Source organism: Trachemys scripta, chromosome 6 (assembly GCF_013100865.1).
Source record: "Trachemys scripta elegans isolate TJP31775 chromosome 6, CAS_Tse_1.0, whole genome shotgun sequence".
NCBI classification, from domain to species: Eukaryota; Metazoa; Chordata; order Testudines; family Emydidae; genus Trachemys; species Trachemys scripta.
Window position 1 is genome coordinate 44,173,853 of NC_048303.1, and position 24,725 is coordinate 44,198,577.

The 24,725-nt window shown below is 40.3% G+C and overlaps 1 protein-coding gene across 4 annotated transcripts in view; it reads right to left on the reverse strand.

Moving 5' to 3' along the window:
* Positions 1 to 24,485, reverse strand: part of HMGCR (3-hydroxy-3-methylglutaryl-CoA reductase) — a 32,931-nt gene extending 8,446 nt beyond the window's left edge. The window contains exons 1-11 of one of the 4 annotated variants that reach the window (XM_034773416.1): positions 24,468 to 24,485; positions 15,818 to 16,004; positions 15,305 to 15,416; positions 13,654 to 13,741; positions 13,305 to 13,389; positions 7,912 to 8,017; positions 5,530 to 5,636; positions 3,443 to 3,559; positions 3,043 to 3,194; positions 1,736 to 1,980; positions 1,435 to 1,607 (exon numbers count right to left, since the gene is read on the reverse strand). In XM_034773416.1, coding sequence (XP_034629307.1) covers positions 1,435 to 1,607; positions 1,736 to 1,980; positions 3,043 to 3,194; positions 3,443 to 3,559; positions 5,530 to 5,636; positions 7,912 to 8,017; positions 13,305 to 13,389; positions 13,654 to 13,741; positions 15,305 to 15,416; positions 15,818 to 15,982 — 1,350 coding nt within the window. In that variant the 5' untranslated portion in view covers positions 15,983 to 16,004; positions 24,468 to 24,485. Of the gene's footprint in view, positions 1 to 1,434; positions 1,608 to 1,735; positions 1,981 to 3,042; positions 3,195 to 3,442; positions 3,560 to 5,529; positions 5,637 to 7,911; positions 8,018 to 13,304; positions 13,390 to 13,653; positions 13,742 to 15,304; positions 15,417 to 15,817; positions 16,005 to 23,799; positions 23,889 to 23,937; positions 24,098 to 24,467 lie in introns of those variants that run through there. The other 3 variants (XM_034773415.1, XM_034773413.1, XM_034773414.1) reach the window with 3 other exon arrangements.
* Positions 24,486 to 24,725: the final 240 nt, after the last annotated feature.

Consider the following 24,725-nt stretch of genomic DNA (forward strand, 5'->3'; position numbering starts at 1 on the left):
TACAAACTGCAGTACAACTTTTAATGTTTCCAGTATGGTAAAGGATACTCTTTACTTCTGCAAATCATACCTAAAGAATCTGTTTCATTATCGACATCCGTAAACTGCAGCATACAAAGAAAATCATTCTAAATGAATTACTGGTCTGTGTCAATCATGAATCCACATAAACCAAAAGCAAAGGAAACTAACAAACCTCGCCCAGATACCCCAGCTGTAACTTAAACTTATAAAATGTTGTGAGATTCAGAGTGAGGCTTTTACTCATTGTAATGTATTGTAGTACATGCTTACCATCAAATAACCTGCAATACCTAGCCAAACTAAAGAGTTATGTATAGACTAAAAGTTCCATTACGAAATTTCATTGCTTTTCCAGAGTGAAGGTAGACTCTTACTTTAAGCACTACAGGACAGATCCTCAGGTAGCATTAATTACATAGCTCCACTGAAGTCAAATGCCGGCTGAGGATCTGGCTCTGTGTGTGGAACTATCCAAAGAAGACAGATTATGTACAAGTTTATAAATGGACATTTTTCTGTAAAGTACAAATTGGGGGAAAGGGGGAAGTCTGATGTTCTGTAGCAGTGGTCCCCAAACTGTGGGGAGTGCCCCCCCCAGTGGGTGGGGAGCACAGTGGGCCCCCCCCCAGCAGGTGGGGAGGGAGTGCCTCCCAGCCCCGCTTTGCCCCCATCTCTGCTCCGGCCCTGCCTCTGCTCCCGCCCCAGCCCTGCCCCCAACCTAGGCCCTTGCAGCTTTGGCACCAGCCTCAGCCCGCTTACCTCTGTCCGCACCTCCCTTCTTTCCCCGCCCTCCCCCTGACCGCTGCTCCCATGGGGGAGATGCAGATGGGTTGGAGGGGGGAGAGGAACGTGAAAAGCTTGGGACCACTGGTCTGGAGGGAGCACAATACTCTGTCTCATGGGGAATCAGAATCAGTAGCCACACAACCTCGGAGATTTCAGAGAGCTTGGGAGCTGAGGGTGAAGAAAACTGAGCACCTTATGTTGCTCTCAACCAGCCACCTTTAATAGATGTATGGACTAACACTCTAGTTTTTCATGAGCGGGAAAGCTACTATGATATGGAATTTTTTTGGGGGGGGGAGATATGGTAACAAATCTTTTGTTTACAAAAATGGGCAAAAAATGAATTTTTGGCTGCATGCATTCAAGAATCAGAACATATACAAATAATTGAAAAGCAGGAATTGACTGCACCAGAAATGATCTCTAAAGTGCATTTTGCAATGGGTGTATACTAAGAGTGTAAGCCATGCTATTTACACATACATTCAATTGTAAGAGCAATGCAATCAATTGAAAAATGTATTCACAAACATGATTTCACTGTGAAGTTTAAAAACACTGCTTATAATTTTTGGTCTTGAACTTCTCAGCAGAACTGGAAACCTTATAGTTCTCTTTTCTTACCTCTGCATTTCCAAGTATACATAAACATTCTTCAGTGGAGCGTGGCTCTTTGGGCAATTCAATTTCAGGCTCCTTTCTATTAAGGAGAGAAGTTGTTTCCATAGGGATGCAACTACCAACCACAAATGTAGCCTTGGCTGATGGCTCTGCTAATGCAGGTTTTATTACTTCAACTGCATAAAGACAAATTAAAATTGGAATTTAGATTACAAAAATCTCAACAGAGTACAGTTTTTTGGTTGCAAAATAGCCCCAGCATTGGATCCTTCAGTACCTAAGATACCCAAAGCATATATATTACCTTTTCTCTCTCTGGAAATTACAGCCTCTTCTACTGTGCTGGATTTCTGATGATTTTTTACAAGTACAGACTGTTTTCTGCAGCAGTTATCAGGAATCTTTTTCTGAACTATCAAGGGAGAGGTTATGGGGTTCTTCAGTGAGAGCGTGGACTCCGTCTCTGTCTGTTCAAAGAAGATGTATTTCACAGCAAGAAGAAGAGCTAAACCAAGAGTGATTACTTGCTCAATGTCCAAACTGGCCATTCTGAAGGAGGATCAAACAAGAAGTAAATGTAAATGTGTTTTTAGTATATAAAAAACATTTGTATATCACTATAAACTCACATTGCTTTAACAAACAAGCAAGACAGGCAAGCTAATACCTAACAAGAAAATGCTACAAAGCTAACCTGCAATGTTTATATAATCTCGTGTATATAGCTACATTTTATAAAATGTATCACTGGGGCATCCATTTGCTTTAACAAGAGCAATATGTTGATCATAATTTATGCAGTTGTTAGAACTCTACCCCCTTTATAATACATTATTGAAGTACGCTACTTTAGAAAAGAAACAGCACGGCAGTTCAGCATGTTTGAAGAACAGCAGTGACACCTAAAACTTCTCTCACTAAATATTTACTAAACCACAGTAAACAGCAATTCCTATGTTGAAACCCTAGCAAAGAGAAATATAATACTAAATCACTCAGAAGGCATGTGCCATTCAACATCTAAATCAACTGATTTAACAGTTATCTCCTGGTAAATGTATTGTGGTTCAAATATCATATCTTGCCATCCGAGGCAATTATTATAGTGGATACAGAAATTAAGCTGCTTAAATAGGTAAGGAATCAAGAGATTTAGAGGCTGATTTTCAGAGGTGATAGGAATCCATGGCTCCCACTGACTTTAATTGAGTTGTAGGTTGTCAGAACCTCTGACAATCAATTCCATAGTACCTTAACGTTAGAAAAAAATTGATCACAAGGAGAGAGAACAGTGACAAGGACCTTTTTTTCCAAGTCCTTGGGGATGGGTGGTGCATGTGTGGGAGAAGCTGTGCACATGTTCCCAGAGTAAAGGGAAGCTGGTTTGAACACCTGACTAGACTACATCAATTACCATTAAATTGACTATGGAATGCCATGTCACACAAGGATCTCCATATGTAGGGAATCCTACAGTGGCCAGAGCAGATGGGTTTATGGTTGCTTTGCAAAGTACTTTGCCTTACAAAGTAACCTGAAAGCACCAGAGAATAAGCCTCAGTCAGTGGAAGATGCAACAGAATACTTAGAAGGCCCAAGATATTCACCCACCTAGAAAGATAAAATTGCCATAGAGAAACATTAGGTTCAATTCTCTTTGGTACATTTTCATCCATTCCCACTGAATTTTCCGCTGTACTGTTTTGAGCAGATGGTTCTGCTATCCAGCGACTGTGAGCATGAACAAGAACCAGACCTAGAGACTTAAAAAGGAGAGAGAGAAAAGTGAAACCTGTTTCCAGCTGTAACTAGCCACCAAACCTAGTAATAAGTAGCAATTTAAAAAAAAAATTTTTTTTCTTTTACTTTCCCATGCCCTCCTAGGTTTAAAACTAAAGGCTGGTGTTGACAACACGCAGGGAATATAACTTTACAGTAACTGAGAAATATTTATGCATACATTTAATTATATGGTTGCTTTTCTCTAAAGAAAGGGAAAAACCCCACATACCATAATCATTTTAACCCTCTGAGTTACAGGGTTTGGTTTGTTTTCTTCTTCTTCCAAAACACGGGCAAAATGACTAAGTTGCCATATGGGACGCCCCTCACGACTTTCACGAGAAAGCTACAAGGAAAAACAAAAGACCCTGTTCAGTGCATATATTTAAAGAAACAGAAGCAAGCAAACTTTTTACTATTATGTCCCTAGAAAATTTGATTACTAAGGCTCTGTCAACACAAGAAAGTTGTACCAGTTTAATCTAAATCAGTTTTTAAACCAGTGCAACTGCCTATGTGGGCACTTCCTTTTTGGTTTAAAACTGGCTTGTTTTGGCTTAGTTTACAATGACTTCAAACCAACTTAACCTAAACCACAATAAGAGTGTCTATACAGCCTTTTGCACCAATTTAACTAAATCATTTACAAATCACACCTTTAGTTAAACTGGTTGAACTTTCTCCTGTACACAAGCCTGTAGTTACATTTGATCCACTTAATACCACACTGAAGACTCAGTGGCAATACAGGAACCAAAGAGAAAATTTAAGACCCAAGCAGGAGGCTCTCAGCCCAAAATGTTCAAACTTCTGTGTCTAAAGTTAAGCCCTTAAGTCCATAAAATAAATAAAGCCTTGGTTCACAAAAGCCTCCTCATTCAGGAAAAGATTTAAGCACGTGCTTTCCTGAATTGGGGCCTGGAACTGGCTCAATTTTCAGAGAAGCTGAGCATCCACAAATCTCACTGAAGTCTATCTGAGCAAGAGTGAGAGCTGCCCAGCAGTTCTGAAGAGAACAAAACAAACTCCATGCCACTTAGGTGCTTAAATACAAATGCAGGAGTGTAACATTAGGCAACAAATTTTGACTATTTAAGTCATAGTGCCTGTAAATCAAATATCCAGAAATCAAGATTAACACTGATTCAGATCTCAAAATATGATCCCCAGCGTTTCCGAGCATAAGATTGTGCCTGAACATTATACTGAAAGTTAAAGGGCATCATATAAACGGGAATGTTGACCTTTCAAATTAATTACTGGAACTGTAGTACAAGAAACTATGTAATTTTTTGCTCTATTCTGCTCCAAAATTAGTTGTAAAAGGGGATATTACCCAGGACATAACTTCTCTCTGTTTTGATGAAATAATTTAATTTCTCCAAGCACACAATTCATTCATGTTCATTAGAGGTATACGTATGTATACAGGGAATATACAATAACCTTATTTGTTTAGAAGCTATTGCAGAAGAATAAAGTTGAACACACACAAAAAACAACTGCAAGTTTTAAATATTGATAATTGGAAGATTATATACTATTATTATTTTCAACATCTAAAAACTACTGTACGTGACATATGATTTTGTTCCAGATATACCACAACCAGGGGTGAAAGTAACTTAAAGGACTTACTGGTACACCAGAGTCCATAGTGGGGCGTGGCCTCAACCAGAAGAGGCGGGGCCTTTCAAGATTTAAAATTGCCTGGGTACCCTGGGGTAGTGGCAGCAGGGCTCCGGCAGTGATTTAAAGGGCCCAGGGCTCCGGCCGCTGCGGGCGGAGATTTAAAGGGCCCAGTGCTTCTGCCACTGTGGGGAGCCCCAGGCCCTTTAAAGTGCCTCTGGAGCCCTGCCGCCGCTGGGGTAGTGGCGGCAGGACTCCAGCGGTGATTTAAAGGGCCCAGGGCTCCGGCCGCTGCGGGGAGCCCCGGGCCCTTTAAAGCGCCGCCGGAGCTCTGGGACCTTTAAATCCCCACCCAAGCCTGGCTGCCGGAACTCCGGCGGTGATTTAAAGGGCCCAGGTCTCCCCACAGCAGCTGGAGCCCTGGGCCCTTTAAATCACCGCCAGAGAAGCCGGTCCAGCTTACTTTCACCTCTGACTACAACCATGTAAATTATAACTTTGATTATGATTCCTCTTGAACAAAGAAATAAATGTATAATAGGATATAAATTGTGAAGGCTAAACTTGGGTGCCATATTAAATTGTTATCTCTCATTTTAAATTAATAGCTATACAAAGAAAAACAGGACACCAGCATTAGGCCAATATGCTGTTATACTACTGATGCCATCTTGAAACTGGTCTTACCTCTAATACCAAGGAGACACATGCTGGAAAGAAAGTCAGGAAGACAAAGTAGTTGGCAAGAACAGACATGCAGCCAAAGCAGCACATGATTTCAAGCTGTCGCACCCCTACATTAAAAAGAGGCAAAAACATTCTTACATTTTGTGCTTACATCTTACACAATGTGCTTTCTTTATGCTGAAAAGGTATCACAATAGTAGCACAACAACATTAAACTGACTTTGTACATCATAAAAGGGCTGACTATCCCATCCCTAGATTGCGAAAAGTGAGCACATTAAGCAAGAGTGATCTTGCATTTGTATTTCAACATCAATACATTAAATATTTATAGTGTACTGATGTTGAAATACAAATGCAAGATTAGGATCTACATTGTAAGGTGTACTTTGAAGAATAATACTGTCATCTTATTTAGGATCTACATTGTAAGGTGTACTTTGAAGAATAATACTGTCATCTTATTTAAAGTGTAAATTAGCATTAGTATTTTAAAGCTCTCAATGAAGGACTGGTTCTAAGTTTGCAGGCTTCAGATTGTGACTCCTCATTCATCTGTCTACCAGAATTTGATTTTTAAGTAAACTTTAATCCGTGATATTTGGGCAGAGGTAGTCAGTCATGTATTGAAGGAGTCAGGCAAAGTACTGATCTGTGGCTACCCTCTTGTAAGCATTGCACATATGAGCAGTTACTGATCTTCCTTCTGAACTTCGCTTTATAACTAAAAAAAAGTTTCAAAGCAATATTAAATGTTATGAATATTTTCAGAATTAGTCTTCCCCATGAGCATTTCTGTAATTAGATAAGAACTGAAGTTTTCATTAGGTAGTTCTTCCAAAGGAATATTTAATCACACTGAGCTGAAACTTAGAACTGGGAGTTGAGGTGGGCAGGTTTAAATATGCTTTCAAGGTTAAAGATGACAGGACATGAAGAAGAGCTCTGTGTAAGCTCAAAACCTTGTCTCTCTCAGCAACAGAAGTTGGTCCAATAAAAGATATTACCTCACCCACCTGGTCTCGGGGGGGAGAGGGGGGGAAGGGAAGGGGAGGGGGAAGTAGTTTTGTGCGCTTTTCTGATGAAGTAGCCGGAAAGGTTTTTCCAACCCATCCCACCAAAATTGTTTTTACGTTAGAAATTCAGATCTGTCTAGCCTAGAAGACTCTGTGAGGAGAGTTAATGAAATGATGTCATCAACAATGGTAGGAATGAAACCTGAAAAACTGAGGGGAAGGAATTTTTACTCAGACTGTTAAACAATGTTTTTTGTTAACATAAACTACTAACATTTTGGACAAAAGACATCCAAGTTACAGATTCATAATCTTAACTTCTTTGATTAAGATAAGAGAGCTAAAAGCATAAATCCTCTGAAATATCCAGTAAGTCCCACAGCAAAACCATGAAAGACCAAGTGAACACACCTGATGTTTCTAAAGGTAAACAAGCAGGGAAGAAAGACCTTAAAAACAAACAAACAAACAAACAAACACACACAGTTTCAGGCCCTATTCATACATCATAAAGAAGCACAAAAGTGTTCAAACCCATTTAAAATAAATAAATAAATAAATAAATATGAGAGAGAGAGAGAGAGAGAGAGAGAGAGAGAGAGAGAGAGAGAGAGAGAGAGAGAGAGAGAGAGAGAGAGAGAGAGAGATTGAGAGAGAGAGAGAGAGAGAGAGAGATTCCTTTGCAGGGCATCTTTAAAGTTCTGTGAGCTAAATTTTAAAAACTGAAAAATTGCATTTAGCCCTTATTGTGGATTTATGACTTGCAGTTTATTTATTTTAAAAACAGCTGAATTATTTACATCTGAAAAGCTCCTCCTTTTTAGGCTTAGTAGCTATAAGTAGAAGTTTCTTTGCCTGTTTGTAGTTAAAACAGACTAGTAATCCCTAGCATGTAATTCAATTTAGAAACATTAGTTCTTACAACAATAAGGAGGCAAGTCATTGTTATTTTATACATCTGTACCGAAAGTGTAATGGATTAAAGAAGTTCCGCTATAGTGGGAGATTTCAGTTCATCCCAAAATAGTAAGAGAATAGCGTACAAAATAAGACCCCAACCCTGTAAAGTGATCTGTGCAAGAGAGCCTTGCACCCATGCAGTGTCCTACAAGAATTCAATGGAAATCTGCATTTTCCTTCATGTCATCAGCACCTGCAATACTATTCACATCTGTTTTAAGATAACAAAAAGCAAGTAAATTCAAAATATAGGCAATGACTACATCTCCCTAATTGTGCCAAGACACTGAAATATGACTAGTAAGAACATCTATTGTTTGAGGACCAGGAGATAATTGACACGTTAGCTGTGAATTCTTTCTTTTTTTAAGCTTGAGATAACTAGACTCTTGACTATATTACTCACCTGACATAGTACCAACACCAATCACAAGACACTCAACAAGGGCATCAAGCGTAAACGTAGGACCTAGAATTGCCATTCCCCGTGAAATATTTTCTCTTACTTCATCCTAAAAAACACAGGAATTTCCCTCTGTTAAAATAAAGGCAAAATACAAACAGTGATGTGTTTGCAAAGTTACACCAATAGACAGCTCTCTGACAGAGAATGGGATGAATCACATCAACTTTTGATATGTGTTGAGGAAGTGAACTGTAGACCACGGTGATCAAGCAAAAAGGTGGGATTCAGATAAAATGTGAAAAAGGCAGGCACAAGTCAAGCAGACTCGTTGTTCTTAACATTTCTCACCCAACCCCTCACAACATGATAAAAGAGCCGATAGGTCCCAGGGTAGGTATAGGAGCTCCCATAAAAAAGAGCTTCAATCATGATTAATAATATTCATAGATTATAGGACTGGAAGGGACCTCGAGAGGTCATCGAGTCCAGTCCCCTGCCCACATGGCAGGACCAAATACTGTCTAGACCATCCCTGATAGACATTTATCTAACCTACTCTTAAATATCTCCAGAGACGGAGATTCCACAACCTCCCTAGGCAATTTGTTCCAGTGTTTAACCACCCTGACAGTTAGGAACTTTTTCCTAATGTCCAACCTAGACCTCCCTTGCAGCAGTTTAAACCCATTGTTTCTGGTTCTATCCTTAGAAGCTAAGGTGAACAAGTTCTCTCCCTCCTCCTTATGACACCCTTTTAGATACCTGAAAAGTGCTATCATGTCCCCTCTCAGTCTTCTCTTTTCCAAACTAAACAAACCCAGTTCTTTCAGCCTTCCTTCATAGGTCATGTTCTTAAGACCTTTAATCATTCTTGTTGCTCTTCTTTGGACCCTTTCCAATTTCTCCACATCTTTTTTAAAATGCGGCGCCCAGAACTGGACACAATACTCCAGCTGAGGCCTAACCAGAGCAGAGTAGAGCGGAAGAATGACTTCTCGTGTCTTGCTTACAACACACCTGTTAATGCATCCCAGAATCATGTTTGCTTTTTTTGCAACAGCATCACACTGTTGACTCATATTTAGCTTGTGGTCCACTATAACCCCTAGATCCCTTTCTGCCGTACTCCTTCCTAGACAGTCTTTTCCCATTCTGTATGTGTGAAATTGATTTTTCCTTCCTAAGTGGAGCACTTTGCATTTGTCTTTGTTAAACTTCATCCTGTTTAACTCAGCCCATTTCTCCAATTTGTCCAGATCATTTTGAATTATGACCCTGTCCTCCAAAGTAGTTGCAATCCCTCCCAGTTTGGTATCATCCGCAAACTTAATAAGCGTACTTTCTATGCCAATATCTAAGTCGTTGATGAAGATATTGAACAGAGCCGGTCCCAAAACAGACCCCTGCGGTACCCCACTCGTTACGCCTTTCCAGCAGGATTGGGAACCATTAATAACAACTCTCTGAGTACGGTTATCCAGCCAGTTATGCACCCACCTTATAGTAGCCCCATCTAATTTGTATTTGCCTAGTTTATCGATAAGAATATCATGCGAGACCGTATCAAATGCCTTACTAAAGTCTAGGTATACCACATCCACCGCTTCACCCTTATCCACAAGGCTCGTTATCCTATCAAAGAAAGCTATCAGATTGGTTTGACATGATTTGTTCTTCACAAATCCATGCTGGCTGTTCCCTATCACCTTACCACCTTCCAAGTGTTTGCAGATGATTTCCTTAATTACTTGCTCCATTATCTTCCCTGGCACAGAAGTTAAACTAACTGGTCTGTAGTTACCTGGGTTGTTTTTATTTCCCTTTTTATAGATGGGCACTATATTTGCCCTTTTCCAGTCTTCTGGAATCTCTCCCGTCTCCCATGACTTTCCAAAGATAATAGCTAGACGCTCAGATACCTCCTCTATTAGCTCCTTGAGTATTCTAGGATGCATTTCATCAGGCCCGGGTGACTTGCAGGCATCTAACTTTTCTAAGTGATTTTTAACTTGTTCTTTTTTTATTTTATCGGCTAAACCTACCCCCTTCCCATTAGTATTCACTATGTTAGGCATTCTTTCAGACTTCTCGGTGAAGACCGAAACAAAGAAGTCATTAAGCATCTCTGCCATTTCCAAGTTTCCTGTTACTGTTTCTCCCTCTTCACTAAGCAGTGGGCCTACCCTGTCTTTGGTCTTCCTCTTGCTTCTAATGTATTGATAAAAAGTCTTCTTGTTTCCTTTTATTCCCGTAGCTAGTTTGAGCTCATTTTGTGCCTTTGCCTTTCTAATCTTGCCCCTGCATTCCTGTGTTGTTTGCCTATATTCATCCTTTGTAATCTGTCCTAGTTTCCATTTTTTATATGACTCCTTTTTATTTTTTAGATCGTGCAAGATCTCGTGGTTAAGCCAAGGTGGTCTTTTGCCACATTTTCTATCTTTCCTAACCAGTGGAATAGCTTGCTTTTGGGCCCTTAATAGTGTCCCTTTGAAAAACTGCCAACTCTCCTCAGTTGTTTTTCCCCTCAGTCTTGATTCCCATGGGACCTTACCTATCAGCTCTCTGAGCTTCCCAAAATCTGCCTTCCTGAAATCCATTGTCTCTATTTTGCTGTTCTCCCTTCTACCCTTCCTTAGAATTGCAAACTCTATGATTTCATGATCACTTTCACCCAGGCTGCCTTCTACTTTCACATTCTCAACGAGTTCCTCCCTATTTGTTAAAATCAAGTCTAGAACAGCTTCCCCCCAGTAGCTTTTTCAACCTTCTGAAATAAAAAGTTGTCTCCAATGCAGTCCAAGAATTTGTTGGATAGTCTGTTCCCCGCTGTGTTATTTTCCCAACATATATCCGGATAGTTGAAGTCCCCCATCACCACCAAATCTTGGGCTTTGGATGATTTTGTTAGTTGCTTGAAAAAAGCCTCATCCACCTCTTCCACCTGGTTAGGTGGCCTGTAGTAGACTCCTAGCATGACATCTCCCTTGTTTTTTGCCCCTTTAAGCCTAACCCAGAGACTCTCAACACTTCCGTCTCCTATGTCCATCTCTACCTCAGTCCAAGTGTGTACATTTTTAATATATAAGGCAACACCTCCTCCCTTTTTCCCCTGTCTATCCTTCCTGAGCAAGCTGTACCCATCCACACCAACATTCCAATCATGTGTATTATCCCACCAAGTTTCAGTGATGCCAACAATGTCATAGTTGTATTTATTTATTAGCACTTCCAGTTCTTCCTGCTTATTCCCCATACTTCTCGCATTTGTATATAGGCATCTAAGATACCGGTTTGATCTTTCCTCCCAGTTTTGTCCTGACTCTCCTTTCTCTCTGCCAATATAGCCCACACTCCCTCTTGTTTCCGACCCATCTCCCCGGTCTCCCTGTTCCCCACTTACCTGTGGGCTTTAAAGTGAGGATTAAAAAGGTTTAACACCTTGATTATATAAATGCATATTGTATGTGAATATATGGCCTAATACAGACATGTGGGTTAATTTCTCATATTCTCCTAAGGCTGATTTTGTTCTTTAATCATTTAATTACTTCAAGATGTTAATCTTTAATAATAATTGTTATTATTTCACCATTTATGTAATCTGATTAATGACTGTACAGCTCTCCATCCTTAGCTGGAGTTATTCTAAATTTCTTTAATTGAGATAGACTTTTGGTAATATTTATTAAAGAGACTAGGACACAAAGTTTTGTTAAGATAAAAATCAGTGAACACTTAAAGTCTATGCATGAGTCTACTTGACTTCTGATTCTTTTAAAGCAGTTTAGTAGTTTTTAAATAGTTTAATGGCTGTACTTTCTATACTAAAACCTAGAATATTGCAGATCAAAGCTATGTCACTAACACATCTTTCCTTTTTGTCCGACTACTTGTATAATCAACTTTTTAAAAAGCCACTCATGTCTTCAATAATAAAAAGACAATTCTACTGGACTATGTTTGTATGCAGATATATCCCCATTATGAAAAAATAATAATTTATATACTCAGGACATTTAAAAAAAAAAATGAAACTACAGTACACCCTCGCTATAATGCCATACACAATAACAAACCTCTCCCAAGGCTGGAGGAGCTGTCACCTCCCCACCCCCACTTCTGCGGGGCCAAAGGAGCTGTCAGCTCCCACTGCCCCCTCCCCCAGGCAGGGCTCTTTCACTATAATGAACCCCTGGCTGTAATGAACAAATGGATCCCCAGAGGTTCGTTACAGATGAGCGTGTACTGTAGTTAGGGACAAATAGGAGCCTTCCTTCCTCCACAAGAAGCATTAAATCTAGATTCTTAGATTTAAAAAATCTCAATATCCAAAGCCTGAACCTCATTAAAATGCTGTATCATTTACAGGGCATTAGCATTAACAGGCTGTAAAAACTAGGGCTGAGGGATTTAATTAGCTGTTTGACAAAGCTAAACAGATTTACTATAATAGAATCAGAATCACAACAGTAGTCTCAGACCTGGGTATAGAATAAGATGAAAGTTCGATGAAATAGAGCAGAGATCTGGCAACTGAAAATCACTAACATGCCTGAGAGAACTGACTAAGGATTTACTAATTTTTTAAACATGTAAACTCCTATCTTAAAAACTCCAGAAACCTGTTCTGCACTAATTGCATGTAGGACACTCCAAGTAGTGAGAAATCCTTGTGGAACTTAGGCCATCTACTGTACTCATAGTTAGTATTATATCTTGTTTAGCTATTCATGGTGCTGGATGGACATTCTTACGTTTTCATATCTTCGAAAAAAGCAAAGATTCTTGACACAGTTCAAATCCAGGAGATGGGAGGGGACACTGATTTGGACTTGCACAAATATTAGATACGGAGTTCCAAAACAGATGCCTCACAGTGCCTGGATGCTAACAAAAATCCTATTTCATGCTCTGCAATATCAATGTACATTTTACACTTTATTTTATTAAGTTTGTTCAGATGACTGTACCTGTGTACTTCCATTCTTTTTACTATTTTAATCTTACTTAAAAATTTCCTGGATACTTTTTATTATATTCTTTAGACCACTACAATATTTTTCCTTTAGTTGGCGGCACTTTACAATCTTAACTTCATTCTAATGAAGTTTTTGTCTGGGAACTGTAGACTCACTAAACAGCATTGCTAATATTGTTTCCACTACAGTCCCCTGGCCTGATCCTGTAAGCACACTGATGCACATGAGTAACTTTACTCACCTGACTAATTCAACTGACTTCAATAAAACTATTTACTTGAGTGTTTGTAGGATTATGTAGGAACACTTGACATAGCATTACTATGTATATTTTTGTTCATGTATATATGTCTCATGAGGCATTAATATTCAGATGTTAAATTCAATAGCTACATTATAAAAAGCAAGGCTGACCTGTGAGTTGGAACTGAGTGCAAATTTGGCTAATGCACTGGCTCTGGAAAGGTCAATCAGAAGCAGGAAAAATGGTAACGCTTCACTGAAACAAGAGACATAGTGGAACACATTAATGATCCAATAACATTAGGTTTAAAAAACCAAACTTGTGCATTATACACAATGGAAAAATCCAACTTTTTTTTGAAGCAGTAGCTAATCATGTTAATCTATCCATTATAGATCTTTACATAATTTAGACCAGAATGAGCCACACTTTATATTAGAATTAAAAAATGATTTAACATATGCACAAGGATTTCAAGCCACTTAAATTTTTAAAAACCTGAAAATATGCAATACTTACTTCAAGCCTGTCAATTCTTTATCTAGGAAGTGAATCACCACTGTACTGAAAACAAAACTTGAGAAGATTGTGAAGAGGCCAGCAATACCTTAAAAAAATTGTAAGAGTTGCATTTTTAGATCATTCCAGACTAAAATAAGAAGGCACTGAAACCCAAACATTTTACAAACTAACTTTCTCCTTCTTCCAGAGAACCTTTTTCATATGATTTTACACTCTAATGTTCTCTTTTGCAGCAATAAACAAGTATCTCTGACTCAAGTGTTTAACTGCTACACTAGCCAAGAGGGACTTTTCAATATTGTGCTACAATTTAATCTCTGTTTGGGAGGGATGGGTTTAGTTCAGATTATATATTTTACTAAAGAGGCCAGAAATCCCACTTAAAACCAGTGGCTGAATATGATGAAGAGAGAGGACATTTCCAACCCTATCATTTATGAATGATCATGGTAAAATATTTATTTTTCTGTTATTAGAGAGTAAGCCCCAGGCAGCAAGACAAATGCATGCTTATTGTGCACATGTAAAATACAGAATTAAAATTGTTAATGAATATGTTTAGCTTTGCTTCAGCTTTTCAGATTGTTATTTTCTTCGGATAAGCTTTCACTGTTAATACTATGGGTTTGTCTTTTCAAAAAGATGTTTCAAGTGCTAGGATTTAGCCCTGGACCACATTTTAATCTAATTTCTGATTTCCACTATTCCTCAATCACTGAAATAATGTTTGAAGATAATTGTGAAATTGGAAGTTTACATTCCTTCTGAATTAACACATAAGCCAAAAGAGCTTTAAAATACGAATTTAAATTGTTAACCATCATTTCCAGATTGAATTAAATATAGCTTGTTTTTAATTAACTAACTACAGAGTTAAGAAATTACCAAGGGGATAAACGTATAAACAAAATCCATAAAAAATGTATAAAGAAACTCCACTTATGGTTGTATGATGGGGGCAGAAAAGACAATGGGTGGGGGCTGAAGTTCAGTCTAAGGGAAATGTATTTGCCTTTGGCTAGTTTCAGTACACACTAGTCTTTTTGGCCCTTTAATAAGAACATTTAAAAGAACATGCTCTTTGGAGAAGTTCCTCCATTTTCTTCGCAAATTTCAATTCTTTCTTGTCAATCTATGTGAAAATCACAAGCACGTGCAAAGTTCTGATGAACTGGGATTTAAATGTGAATACTCTGTTTAAAAAAAAACTGTAAAATTCCCCAAAGAGAATCACAAAAGTGTGATTGCTGCATTTTAACAAAATTAAAGATCCTGAGGAATCCAAGCCACAAATCTCCTGGTTACTCACTGGAAAAAGGGACTTCATAAGAAATCTAAGAGGATGATCTCACAGAAGTGGTAATTATTTCAAGTTTTGTTAATACACATTTCAATAATTACATTTTTTAAAACAACAGTTATATACTCGCACCTCACTTCTGTCTTTCCAAACTTGAGAGACAGTCAAAATTTTAATAAAGAATCATTACACTTGTAAGCAATATTGAAATGTTCATCTTGCTACCTATTAGAGGGGCAGATTGATTCCACTATATATGTGACCATTTATGTTCTAACATTCACGAACACTATTCTACAACTAAGAAACTAAGATAACAAATAATAAATACAAAATAAGATACTCTACCCAAAATATATTTTGATCCAAGCTGCCTTAGATTCTGAAACTGGAAGTATATATAAAGGATTGCTATACAGCGCGTGATTGTCAGGATTATGATGTCACTGCTCAGAACGTCCTGTTTGAAATAAAGATGGCTTTAGTTGGCTCTTCTATTAAAACCCAATGAAAGTTTAACAATTAAAAGTACCATAAATTTAAATTATTGAAGCTGTAGAAGTGTTAACTTCAAGCGTTCCTAGTCCACCAAGTGTCTCAATTTGATTAAGAGCTCAATTTAACAAAGACCTGCAGTGTCACAATGTCTACTAACTACTTATAGCTGTACACATCAAAAATGGGGAAATTATGCAGACATTCCTTTCCATGGTGGCTAGCATGAGGAGAATTACTTCATTTCTAACATTTTAGGCCATTTCCCTCCCTTTGCCCTTATTCTATGAGAAAAATCTGCATTTTAAGAGTAGTTTCAGGGTTAAGTAGTAGATTAACTATTTCAAAATAAATTTAACTTCTTACTTCTTCAAGTTTTGGGCATTCATAATTCCAGCCACAGATCTTATCATTGCCAGTGAACATCTTCATGGACATCATACAGATGGTGAGAGTCACAGTCCCCACAATGACTTCCCATGGATGAGAGGCTACAAAAAGGCCATGCATTCGAAAGAGTCTCGACAGCATTTTCAAGTTTGTTTTTCTACACCTAGAACATGCCACAAAAGAAAATTTAGTATAATTAAGTTCAAAAAATGGAAAAAGAATGAGCATTGTATAATTTCCTCCAAGCTATACAGACTTCTCATCAAGTCTGTATGTTTTAAGACACTAAGGAATCTCAACTCCATCTCCAAATATGTATTTGCCTCTCTTGTTCTGAAAACATCTAATCTGTTTCTCCAGATTCCCCAAAACCTGAAAAAAGTCAGCTTCCCACCTCGCCAGCAAGCACTCCATTGCCTTTTTTCTCAAAGAGATCTACTCAAAGCCCCCAAATTTCTTCTTTTCCAATCTCACCTTTGTACTCTTCCATCCAATGAAACCCATTTACAAATTTTACCAACCTCTTACCTATGGCCAGTTCTACTCTATCCTTGTTCTCTTTGACGATCTGACCTCCGCCCTTGTTACAGTCAACTGCTTCATCCGCCACATACTCTCCTCAATGGCCTTCAGTGACTTTGAACTCTCCAGATGGTGCCTATATTTTGGGTTTTTGTGCTAGCAATGGTTGGAATTGGTGTTAAAAACACTGGTGTTTGAGCTACACTACATCTTCTAACCATGTGTAATAAATGCTACTGTGATCAAAATGCAGCCTGCCATTCCATGTTAGCACTGCCGCTAGTGGTACTGTAGCAGTTTTTCACAACAACCTCAGTGTACATGAGGCCTCAAGTTCTTATCTCAATGACCTCTCTTTCAATATTTCTTCAGGGGGAATTGCGTCTTCACTTAAACAACAAGGAGTCTGGTGGCACCTTAAAGACTAACATAAGCTTTCGTGAGTAAAAACCTCACTAATCTCAACAAGCATATTTGACTACTCTTCTACTCTCCATTTGGTTGCCCTCATTCACTCGGAATAGTTTCAACTACTGTATTACCTTTATACTCATCACTACTAAATCTACCTCTCTATCCTGATTTTTCACCCTCTCTCCATTTCTGCATCTCCATCAGCAGCTCAAACATCCCTTGGACACCTTATTGACACCTCAAATCATTTTTCCTCCTCCTCTGGCTCACTTCTCTACCAATGTTGACAACACGCACCATCCTCCACAGCATCCAACTGAAGTCATTTTGACTTTTTTTTTCTTTCCTCCTCTGTATTCAGGCCCTTACCAAATAGTGCACCTTCCTTCTCTATATATCCCACTAAAAATCTATTCCAGGGGTAGGCAACCTATGGCACACGTGCCTAAGGCGGCACGTGAGCTGATTTTCAGTGGCACTCACGCTGCCCGGGTCCTGGCCACCGGTCCGGGGGTCTCTGCATTTTAATTTAATTTTAAATGAAGCTTCTTAAACATTTAAAAAAAACTTATTTACTTTATATACAACAATTGTTTGGTTATATATTATAGACTTATAGAAAGAGACCTGCTAAAAATGTTAAAATGTATTACTGGCACGCGAAACCTTAAATTAGAATGAATAAATGAAGACTCGGCACACCACTTCTGAAAGGTTGCCAACCCCTGATCTATTCTATCTTTTAATTCTTCCTGTTAAAACCTTAATCGTCTTCAACTCAGCTATACTAATTCCCCCTCTGGCCTACCTGCCTCTCATCACGCCCACCACTTCAAACCATCCAAATTGCTGCTGTGAAGATTATTTTCCTCTCCTACTACTCTGACTCTTGTCTTCTCCACATCTCTCAATATCCATTACTCGCTTCCAAACCAAATTCAAGGCACTATTTCTTCATCTAAAAATATTAATCCCCTTCCACAACCAATGTTCTGCCCAAGCTTCTCCAGTATCTTTTACCTCTGTCACAAACTGCCTTTTCAGTGCTGCCTTTCATCATCCCATTATTCTTTTAACACGCCTAGTTAACATTCACCAAGAGGCCTCCCTATTCTCCAAAAGACTGACCTATTCTGTAAATCCTTCAACTATGAAAAGCACATCACACCTTTCCTGTTTATTACTTTTGGATTCTAAACTCTTCAGAGATGTTTACCCCCGTTTAAGGCTACGCAGTTAGAACTAGAATTTCATTACACCTTAGGGTTGTTATTGTGACAAGTACTACTGGAGTTTGTGGCTTATTTTTCCATGACATGAAATCAATTAATTTTAAATATCTAAGATGAATTTTTTCAAAATATTTGATACCTTAAAGTTAATCAGTACTTAGATCACTAGGCCAGGGAACATCTTTTCATTATGTGACTTTGGGGATTGTGGATTGTGGCCTCTATGCATTTCCATAACAGAAACGATTTAAAAAAAAAACACCCACATTAACAGAAATTAGAAGTAGCAACTCTCCCCCTCCAGGGAAGTGATATGCCTTCTTCTCAACCCACATCTCCTCAGACACCAGAAATGCTGCAGTCACTTAACAGGGAGGCATAAACCAGCCTGCAAAAATGCTTAACTGCAGGCTGAAGAGGCGAGGGCCTCAGCAGCTGGCAGAGTCTTTTTCTGTCCAAGTGCCCCTCCTTAATCACAGGGGTGGGTTCTAGCACCAAAATATTTTTCTTCATCCTCCTGCATAGACGGAGGACTTTGGAGCATTTTTCTGAGAGTTAAGAATTGTTAATTATACATGAGCTCTGCCTGTATTTATATATCCATGTTTATATATCCAAGAATTCTTTGAGGGGTCAGCAAACTGGACAAGGAGCCTGTCCCTTCCTCTAGCTTCTCTCTTCCATTTCCCTTCAACTGAACCCATGCTGGCCTTTATAATCATTTAGGGTGTGATCCACAAAGGAATATAGGCATTCCAATGCTGAGCATCATGGCACCTAATATTTAGGTGCCTAGAAAGTCACAGGAACAACACTAAGATCCAAAAAGCCACTCTAGGCGCATAGGCTCCCTATACAACGAAAGGGGAGAGAGAGATGTCTTAGAATACAATCCAAAAAAGCCTGAGACAAGGCAAAGAGCCACCTAAGTTAGCCAATAGCAAGAGGGGTGCTAAGCCCTGACCCTCTCTCACAGATAAGTGTCTAAGCCTGGGCTGTAGAGAGAAACCTATCTCTGTTTAGCAATCCACCCACAGGCACATCTTTGCTGGAGTCAGGTGTGGCATTTCTTGCAGGAATGAGTTAGGTCCCTGACTCACACCACGCAAAACAGCCAGAGGAGGTGATGGTGCCTATCCTCACCCCCGACCTTCAGCATGTAGCATTTCAGCTAGTGGTTAAAGCATTTGTCGGTGATGCAGATTCAATTCCCCCTCTCTGCTAATGAGGGAGAAACAATTTGAACAGGTGTCTTCCCACCTCTCAGGAGAATACTCTAGCCACTGAGCTGTGAGCTTTCCAATGTGGAGCTCTTTCAGTTCCTCCAGTTGAAGCTGTTCCACTGTGGATAAATAATGAAAGAGTGCTTAGAGCAAGCCAGGGTCTCCCACCTCTGAGAAGGGTGTGCTAACCACCGGACTAGAGTCATTCTCTCTCTGGTGCAATTGTTTATATATTTATCCAAATGGAACAGCTTCAACAGGAATAAGGGAACCTACTGGATTGGGTATCCATCATTTGATGCTTGCAATCTGGCTAATTATGTTTCAGATTGCATTTTCTGGTTAAGAGTACTTCTTCCCAGCCCCCAATTACCTTCTAGGTTTTGGGGAGGCTACCGTAGGATTTTTTTTGTTTGTATTAGTTGACTTGTATTTTTAATACATGGCAAAGGCACCGAGAATCTCTCTCATATTTTGCACAGGTGCTCTTTAATGTCTTGTATAAATTTAAATAATAACTAATACTTTATTCTTTGTAGATTATTGCATTTGGTCACTACTTCATAGACTGATGAGTAGCAGAACTGTTCCCCATCATTTCAAGAAAATCAAGTTTCTGCAATAATCCATTAAACAAACTTCTAGTTCTAGAAAACTATAGGTATGAAACTAGTTTAAATCAAATAAATGTAATGATTCTGTAGAGACTATTGATGAGATTTGAGAACTTTGTAGAGATTTTTTGCCGTTCTGGTTTTCAGAAGGTGGGATTTAAAACCCTGTATTTGTTGGCTTAATTGTTTGTCAGGAAGCCTTGATTGTGTTGAGAATAATAAAGTTGGCTATGGGTGAATAGGGCAGGCAGCAAGGTGATAGATTTCTAAGGTTTCTATTTTTCAACACCATCTAAAAATGTAGTAAAAAACAAGAAAAAAACTTGAAATTTATAGTAAACATTAGTGTAGCTTCTTATTTTTAAAATCATGCCTTCTTAATGTCAAACTACAAATCAGTGTAACTATGCAAATTTCTAAAAGCAAATTAATAATGTAATTCAATATCTTGACACCATCTAAAATGTCAATATTTTAAATGAAGATATAACAAGTAGCATATTTTAATGAATGCTGCTGCATTCAGCCATGTTAGAGCTCCATTAGCTAACAATGCCATAACAAGATGTCTTTAGGTTAGGAACAGGAGCCCATCATTGGTTGATGCAATCACTTTTATGCAGAGTTGGCAACGAGGCACCTTGTGTTTATCATCAATAATTAATTGTACAACAGTAGCAAATACTAGATATTTTGCATAATTTATTTTCCCAGTCAAATAAATAATTTCATTTTTTTTCTTAACAGATTTTAGTGAGATCACTTACATTTGATAACACAAACACCTGTTTAGGCTTTGCTCTTAAGTGTCTGAAATAGCATCTGAAGTGAAATTTGCTTTGGAAAACCTTTCATTAATGTCACTGAGCATTAATTTGCTCAGAACAGTTGAAGTGCTTTAAAATATTGATGGGAATGAGGTTCAGGAATGTTGCTAGCCTTGATTACTTTGGAGAACAGAGGTGAAATCTTGACTGTTAAAGTAACTAAGAATTTTGCCATTGATTTCAGTGGTGCAAGGATTCCACCCCAGCTGCCTTGAGATCACAATATTCTGCAACGTTTTTACTATTTAATAGAAAAATTATAATAGCATCAAATTATTCTGGCCATTTCAAACTCATTGTTACCATTAAGAAGTTCCTATGTTTATTTTGAATTTTTAATTACAAATACATCTTGCTTGTTATAAGGGAAGCTATACAACTATTGCAAACACTTTATAGAATGGCATAATAAGAATATTGCTTTACAATGTAGTATAGCCACTCATATGAACAGAAAGGTGGAAACTATGAGAAGATGAAGTAGAACAAATGTAAGAAAATGTTCTGGCAGCAAGTCAAATGATGCATTAATGGTGAGGCATGTTTTCCTTTTACAAAAGCCGTGTTGAACCTTCCCCAGCAAAATTTTACGGTAGTTTCAACCAATTTGCCTGGTACTGAAGTTAGGCTTACCAGCTTGTAATTGCCAAGATTGCCTATGAAACCTTTTTAAAAAAAATCAGACTTACATTACACTGTGGGGGAAGGATAGCTCAGTGGTTTGAGCATTGGCCTCCTAAACCCAGGCTTGTGAGTTTAATCCTTGAGGGGGCTATTTGGGGATCTGGGGCAAAATCAGTACTTGGTCCTGCTAGTGAAGGCAGGGGGCTGGACTCAATGACCTTTCAAGGTCCCTTCCAGTTCTAGGAGATGGGATATCTCCATTAATTATTATAAAATTATTATTAGCTATCCTCCAGTCATCCAGTACAGAGGCTGATTTAAGTGATAAGATTTCATACCACAGTAGTATTTCTGCAATTTCATATTTGAGTTCCTTCAGAACTCTTGTGTGAATACCATCAGATTCTTACTATTTATCAATTCGTTCCAAAACCTCCTCTATACTTCAATCTGGGACAGTTCCTCAGATTTGACATTTAAAAAGAATAGCTCATGTGGTGGGAATCTCCCCCACACCCTCTGAAGTAAAGATCAATGCAAAGAATTCATTTTGCTTCTCTGCAACAGCCTTTTCTTCCTTGAGTGCTCCTTTAGCACCTCACTCAAGTCGTATCTGCCTGTTTGGCAAGCTTCCTGCCTCTGAAGTACTTAAATTTGTTGCTGTTCATTTTTGTGTCTTATGATAGTTGCTGTTTAACTATACATTTATACTTGGCTTGCCAAGAGTTTATGTTCCTTTCTATTTTTCTCAGAAAGATTTGACTTCCAATTTTTATAAGTTGCCTTTTTGCCTCTAACCACCTCTTTCACTTATTTACCCATGGTGGCATTTTTTGGTCCTCTATTTTTTTTTCATTCTGAGGCCTCTATTAATTAATTAATTTAAGCCTCTATTATGGTGTTTTCAACAAGTTTCCAAACAGCTTGCGGGCATTTCTCTCTTGTGACTTTTTCTTTTATTTTCCATTTAACTAGCCTTCTCACTTCTGTGTAGCTCCTCTTTTGAAATTAAACTCTACTATAGTGGGCTTCTTTGGTATCCCCTCTCCCCCCTATAAATATTAAATTTAATTACATTATGGTCACTATTACCGACTGGTTTAGCAAAAAGAAGAACAGGAGTACTTGTGGCACCTTAGAGACAGTACTCCTGTTCTTCTTTTTGCGGATACAGACTAACACGGCTGTAACTCTGAAACCCGACTGGTTTAGGTACATTCACCTCTTTTTTTTTTAAGCGCCATCCTGGGGCCTGCATATAAGATGGACACACTGTGTTTGATACAGCTTCTGAGTGGAAGGCCTACTACCTTTCAAGAATGATGTAAACAGTACAGTTGCAACACCAACTAATTCTGCCGTAGGTTCATGCTTTTCCAAAAATGCAACTGAAGCTAACTGTCCCAAAGCATAAAAGGTGCTGGGCATTTGTTGTGGCATTACAAGGATATAATTTTCTATTAATCCCATTGTTCTGACATTGAGCAATATGATCTGGTTATCTTTAAAACTGTCATACACTGAGTAATCTCACAAGCCTCAAGGCAACTCTCTGCAGTGCTCTATCCCTTGCTATTTGACATGGAAGGAACTAATTTTATTATGAGAGAGCCTGTGGTACAACTCATTGAGTTACAGTGACAATTTTCCTAAGGAAATCCTGTCCAGTCCTTAGCTAAAAAGATGGCTGACACAGCATGGATGTCTTCAGCATGGGTCCCCACAGTCAGTAAATTATATCACCGACTTTAGGGGCAGCCCATCAATTTTAAGTATACAAAAATTCCTTGTAGCCAGCCATACTCATTAAACAGGCACAATGCAGAGAAACGTTATTTGATATGTTGGGAATTAATACAGATACGGGGTGGAGGTTCCTCACAGTGCCACCAGCTCAGTGTACAAAGGTGTTATTCATCTTACTGCAGAAACCTACAGCCAGGAAAGCAGGTGCCGCCCAAGGGCTCCACCTTAGCGCTGCATTTCTGGATCCCATGATGCGCTCCCGTGAGAGGGTCCCTCCGGGTAAGCAATGGGAACCCGCACTGGGGCGGAGTCAAACAGGGGCTCACTGTACAGACAGCGGGGGTGATGCCTGGGCACAGGCGCGTATCGGCGACACGATTTCCCCAGTTCTTCCCCCCCGCCCCCGCCCCCCAAACACAACAAACGGCGTGAAGGTGCCTGGGTCTGCGAGCTGGCCCGAGCCCCCGCCGCGCAGGCAGGGCCGTGCGTCAGCGACACGTTATGGCCTCTCCCCCCGGCCCCGCAGCCCGGCCACCTCTCTCCGCCCGGCTACTTAGAACGATCGCGCCTCAGGGGCCCCGGTTGTGACCTTCCCTGCGGCGCTGCCCAGCGCACGGCAGCGCGCCGGAGGGCGGAGCGGGCATGGAGGAGCGAGCAGCTGCCATCCACGTCCCTCTGGCAGTGGCCACGGGTGTATCCATCCCATTATCCAGACTCCGCGGGGGACAAACACTAGCAGGAACAGGACCCACTCACCGCAGCCGCTCTTTCAGGACCTTTAAATCAGGCCCAGGCGGTCCCAGTCCCCCGGCGCGGAAGGGCCAGTGTCGTAAAAAGGCCAGTCCTCACCCCGCCTGATGGAAATGCTGACCCTTCTCCCCGGTCCCCACTCACCGCTGGACGTGCCTGATGGAGCTCGCGCTTGCAGCTGCTGCCCTCTTCTTTCCTCTCGCGCGCAGCGCCGCAGCAGACTGAGAAAGCCGCGCACGCAGCGACAAGGACAACCCCAGCGCGCGACACCCGGACCGCCGCCATCGCCCGATCGCACAACCAATGGCGGGCGCCCGACACGACGCGTCACTCGCCCGTTGCCTTAGTAACCAGCCAGCGAAGCCGCACAGCGCGAGACGGATCAGGAGGGGAGAACGCACCATCTCGCCACGGGCCGACGGCCAATGGGCCGTTGTGCTGCCCCTGAAGTACTTTCTCATTGGTCGGCAGACTAGGGTTTATTTGCATATGGCCATCAAATGAGCGACTGCGACTGGCTGTCCAGACCGGTAGAGCGTCTACCGTGGTGCAGGGAGGCGGGGCTATCTCCCTCCTGCTGTGGGGAGAGCGGGGCTCCTCTCCCATTCCTTCCCCACCAGGATCCCGCTTCCCCCGGCCTGAATAAACCCCCCCCCCCCCGCGCGCGCGCGTACCTGCCCGGGCACCGCTGTCCCGTGCCAGGCTGAGCAGCGCCGCCGTGCTGGGAGTGTGGTGCCGCCCCGAGCCAGGCTTGGGCCCCACCCGCGCGCGGCTCTGCCGGAGCGGTCTGGCCTGGCCTCCTCCCGGCGTGTAACGGGCTGTCGGGGCAAACTCCAGCACGCCACGCGGTCAGGAGTCCGCACCGACCTTGCATCAGTCTCTCAGGCCGCCGGTCCCGAGGTGACCTGGCCATGGGGGTCTGCTTCGCGGTC